Here is a 4,440-nt window from a genome sequence, read left to right on the forward strand (position 1 = left end):
TTGTTCTGATTCATTCCCTTGGCCTGAACTGTTGAAGCAACTTCTGGGAACCAAAACTCTCGGGCTACCTTTGGCAACATTTACAGAGCTCATGGAAAGGGCTGAGAGAAGAAGCAGCAGGCCTACAGCTTTATATGTTTGAGTTTGTAACATCCAGCAAGCCTAATCCAAAGGTTTTGTGCTGAACTTGAATACTCAAGCTATGGAGTTCAGTCACTGTTGAAACACATACAGTAATACATTTTTTAATACTTACAGCTGATTCCTTTGTCTTCATTCAGTTGCACATCTGTTGAAATAAATGCACTGTTTAAAGCATGTGGTATAAATAACTAGAATCTTCAGCAAAATAGGATTAATATCAAGGAACATCCACCACAGTTGAGGTGGATCAGCCCCCCAAGCCCAGTGCTCCCCAGGTTTTTGATAACAGCATGATTTCCTGCTGTTGTGGGGAGGCAGCTTACTTGCACCTTCTAGCAACATACTGGATGACATTAAGTATTTTGGCAAATGAAAAATAATTCTTCATATTTGGTCATGCCGATGAAAGGCTTCATTACCTGTGTAGGACACTAGTTTAGAGGACCTCCTTCTCCACAGCCAGCAGCCTAAAGCAGTTAGAATACCCATCAGAATGACAACAGAAACAATGCCAGCTGCTTGAGCACCTTGTCCATTTTTTTCTAGGTTTTGGGGTCTTTCTGTACTAGAACCATTGCTTTGCTTTTGCTGTGTGTCTGGAATAAGATAGAAAAAGAATGTAATAATGTGTAAACTTTCACATATCATGCCAGGCAAATATTTGACTATATTTTACATGCACAAAAAAAGCTTCTGAAGGACAAATGTTTGTGCTATTCATATCACTGTGTTTCTCATGGTACTTCTTCTGAGCAAGGCATGTGTCCAGCTTACACTGTCTAATAATACAGTGCCAGTTTACTCCTCCCTGTCATCATACCATGTGCATCTGTCTTTCTTTCTCCTCTTTCTCCTCTTTCGTCTTTCCTGCCAGCGTTGGGAGATTGTTTGAGCTTGTATCTAGACTCAGTTCAAAATAAATCTATACAGAATCTGTAATGTAAATCCGATAGTATTCAGAAAAGTGGGTGAAAACCTGTTTCCCTGAAGATAGTGATGCATTTCCACTGACTGCTGCAAACCAAAGGTTTCGAATCACATCTCTTACTATTTCAACTGTGGTAGTGCTTTCAGAAGCAAACAAAAACCAGTGAGAGTAAGGTCTTTTCCCCCTAGAATACAATATGACAGAATGCTATTGAGAAACTAATGACAAGCGTACTTAGCATACCCTTTCTGTCATCCAAAATTAAAGGAAAACTATCATATAAATACTCTACAGTGCAATTTTTCCTCGTGCATGCAATTTTTTTTCCTGGAAATAATTTATATCGTTTGGCTACGTTTGTGGGATCAGTGTCACTAAGTTCAGAGTATGTGATTCCTTGGCATATTCAGGTAAACTAACTGTGGGTATCCACCTACAGTTATGCAAACAACCAAACATCCTTGCACCAGGATGCAGAAACCTGTGAGAGAAAGGTGCTGGTGCGAGGCAGGACCAGGAACTGCAATGAGACTGAACAGATAAGCTCTCCCACTCTAGCTAGCTTCTCTACACAGCTGTTTGGAAATCATGAGTTCTACTATTAGTATTACAGCTATAACTTTTCATAATTTTTTAAATAGCTTTCTATTTTTGTGAAGACTTGAGTAACTAAATACATGGGTTTACTACTGATGACTCATAAGAGCAATAAATAGCATATTATACTTGTGTTATTAGGGGCTAGTATTACCTATTTGCTACAGGCCTACTTTAAACAGTGCACTGAATTAAACTGAATTTTGGAGACTGAAAACAGAACTTTGAACCTAGGCAAAGTAAAAAGCACCTATGACTGCTGCACAGCACTCAAGTAAGGGTCCAGGAATCATGGATCTGTTGTATGGTGCTCCCTTAAAAATAACCTGATGTTCCAAGTCGTCGTGTTCTCGAGGAATCAAAGAGCAAAGCCCAGTGACTGCCTTGGATCCAAGAGCTTCTCAGGGCCACTGTCATAACATGCTTGATAGGGTGTTCGCTTCAGTGTGGAAAAGGTAAATGTGAAGTGCAAAGCTAAGTGTAACTGACTTGAAACAAAACCTGGGCTCTTCTCCACACTTTTTGGAACTACTGAATGCATACCCCTCACTGGTGTGTAACTACAGACAGAGACACGCTTGTTGATATTCTTGCTATCTAGAAAACATGAAGTAGTGTGGAGGGACTTACAGTTGGCTGATAGATTTTCCTGCAGTATTTTATTTTCTATGGAGCACTCTATTTGCATGTTAGAAGTGGCTTTAACCTTCAGTGTGCTAAAAACGCTGTAAGTGCCATCAGTGTGGGGGGTGATCTTTAGCTCTGATGGAGGCAGGTGGCTGTTGTCCGTTTTATTTATCCAATAAACATTGGGCTCTGGGTATCCACTGCCAGACCTGCAGCTGAAAGTCACCTCCTCTCCAGTGCTGTCACTGTTTCTTATTGGTCCACTGAGTATTGGTTGGCTATAACTAGCTGGAGAGCAAGAGAAAAAGAAATAGTCATTGACATATTGAAAGATCTTGAAAAGGCAAAATTTTGACATGGGCTCTGAACCCATGGGCTCATGGGTTCTGGGTTTCACATGACACCCAGGACTTGAAAGGGAAACACTTGCAGGTTTGGTACATAAGCCAGGGAGCTGAGAGAATTACTGGAAGGACAGAAAGCTGAAGCCAAACCCAAAGGAAGAAAGCAACTTCTTAAACTGCTGTCCCCAGGCATGTGCAAGAGCCCTTATGTTAACAGAAATCACGATGAAAAGAAAACATGCTGGTTAAACAGCTGTTATGGGTATTCTCCTAGTTTTAGATTCCCTGTCTGTAACATTTAAATTAAGCAGACTTCATTTCAGCAAAGTACTAAAGGATGTTTCAAAGTTATGAGTATGCTTAAATAGGATATTGAAATGGCACAAATTTGAAAACCTGAGATGAGAATTTAGGCAAATATGTGCAAGTGATACAAGTTCTTACCTGCTAAACTGAGAACCACTTCTGCCTTGTGAATCACTTTGGTATATTCAGTTTTCTGCAGTACAACACATTTGTACGTATGTTCATCGCTCTGGCTCACATTTTGTAGTAGCAGAGAAAAATCACCCTCTTTCAATCTATCCCAGAATAATTGAGTCCTGTTCTTAAAGTGAATACACTGTTCACTTTCGTTTTCATGACCAGAGATCAGTGCATGCACAACTGAACACTCTTCTTGATCATCAGCTATTTGCCAATATACACGTAGTTTTTCCAAGTGCAATTCTCTTGCTCGGTAAATGCAACTTAGCGTAGCATTGTCTCCAAGTTTACTGATGACCTTTTCCTCCAGTGCAATAACTGCAAGATTAAAAGGGAGAGAGAAGAAAGGGAGGTTATGTGGGAAACAAAAAGCAAACTTTTCAAGTATAGTCTACCACATGTGGACCCCAGTGTTAGTATTTATAATAGGCAGGTGAGTGTGCTCACTTCATAGTCATTCCTACCTCCTGACTTGCCAGTAACTAATTCTCTGTGTCTGTTTTCCTGGACATTTTCCAACCATTTACAACATAAAGCCTTTTGCTTATTTCTTTCTCTGAGGACCAACAGGTCTAAGTGTTCCCAGCCCTATGGAGACCGACGTTTCACTTTGCCCACTGACTGGAGCTGACTGCAGACATATTTAAGTCCTAATGCTTTAATTAGCACTTGTATTTGGCATTTTTCTTGGTTGTTTGGTTGTTTTTTTTTTTTTTTTTTAATCTAAGTAAATCACAAGAAGTGGAAACACTGATAACAAAAAGAGTGCTACAATTATTTTGAGACCCAAAAAATTAAAAAGGGGAGTAAAACCAATGGTATGTCACAGCAATCATATTGAATTGCTACAATTGGTGTCAGTCTCTTAACAACTACGATGACCTGGCAAACTGGCATGCCCAGATGTCTAATGAATGTGTCACAGGAGGTATCTACTACCTCTCACGGCCACTTGAGGAAGGCCAGCACAGTATCTGGCTTCCAGGGCACTTTTCCTGGTCTCCAGACATTATAAAGCCAGCCTTTCCTCCTGGAGAGCAATGAGAAGGTGTGAGCTGGCTGACAAGCAATGCAGAAAGTACAGGTTAATGAGTCCAAAAGGGACAGGGTGGCTCTGACTGTAGCCTCCCTGCTGAAAGGGACATACCAGCTCTCCTCCACGTCAGCAGACGAAACCTCTCTGATGCAGCTGGTTGCTGAGATCAAATGAATGTGTGTGTTGTAAATCTTGGAGGGAGAGGGGTCAGGCATGGGGCAGGATGGGAGAAATTACAGCTGGATGAAAGGATTATATGAGTAGGTGAATTAGGGAAA

At 40.8% G+C, this 4,440-nt stretch overlaps 1 protein-coding gene across 1 annotated transcript in view; it reads right to left on the minus strand.

The window, feature by feature from the left end:
- Positions 1 to 563: 563 nt before the first annotated feature.
- The window catches only part of LOC103778391 (ICOS ligand-like), a gene marked incomplete at its 3' end in the record, with an annotated part of 5,282 nt that continues 1,405 nt past the window's right edge, over positions 564 to 4,440 (minus strand). The window contains exons 3-5 of the mRNA XM_008945973.1: positions 3,085 to 3,444; positions 2,300 to 2,584; positions 564 to 740 (exon numbers count right to left, since the gene is read on the minus strand). Of these exons, the coding sequence (XP_008944221.1) occupies positions 564 to 740; positions 2,300 to 2,584; positions 3,085 to 3,444 (822 nt within the window). The remainder of the gene's footprint in view (positions 741 to 2,299; positions 2,585 to 3,084; positions 3,445 to 4,440) is intronic.

The sequence above is a fragment of the Merops nubicus genome, unplaced genomic scaffold, assembly GCF_000691845.1.
Source record: "Merops nubicus isolate BGI_N331 unplaced genomic scaffold, ASM69184v1 scaffold10098, whole genome shotgun sequence".
Lineage (NCBI taxonomy): Eukaryota > Metazoa > Chordata > Aves > Coraciiformes > Meropidae > Merops > Merops nubicus.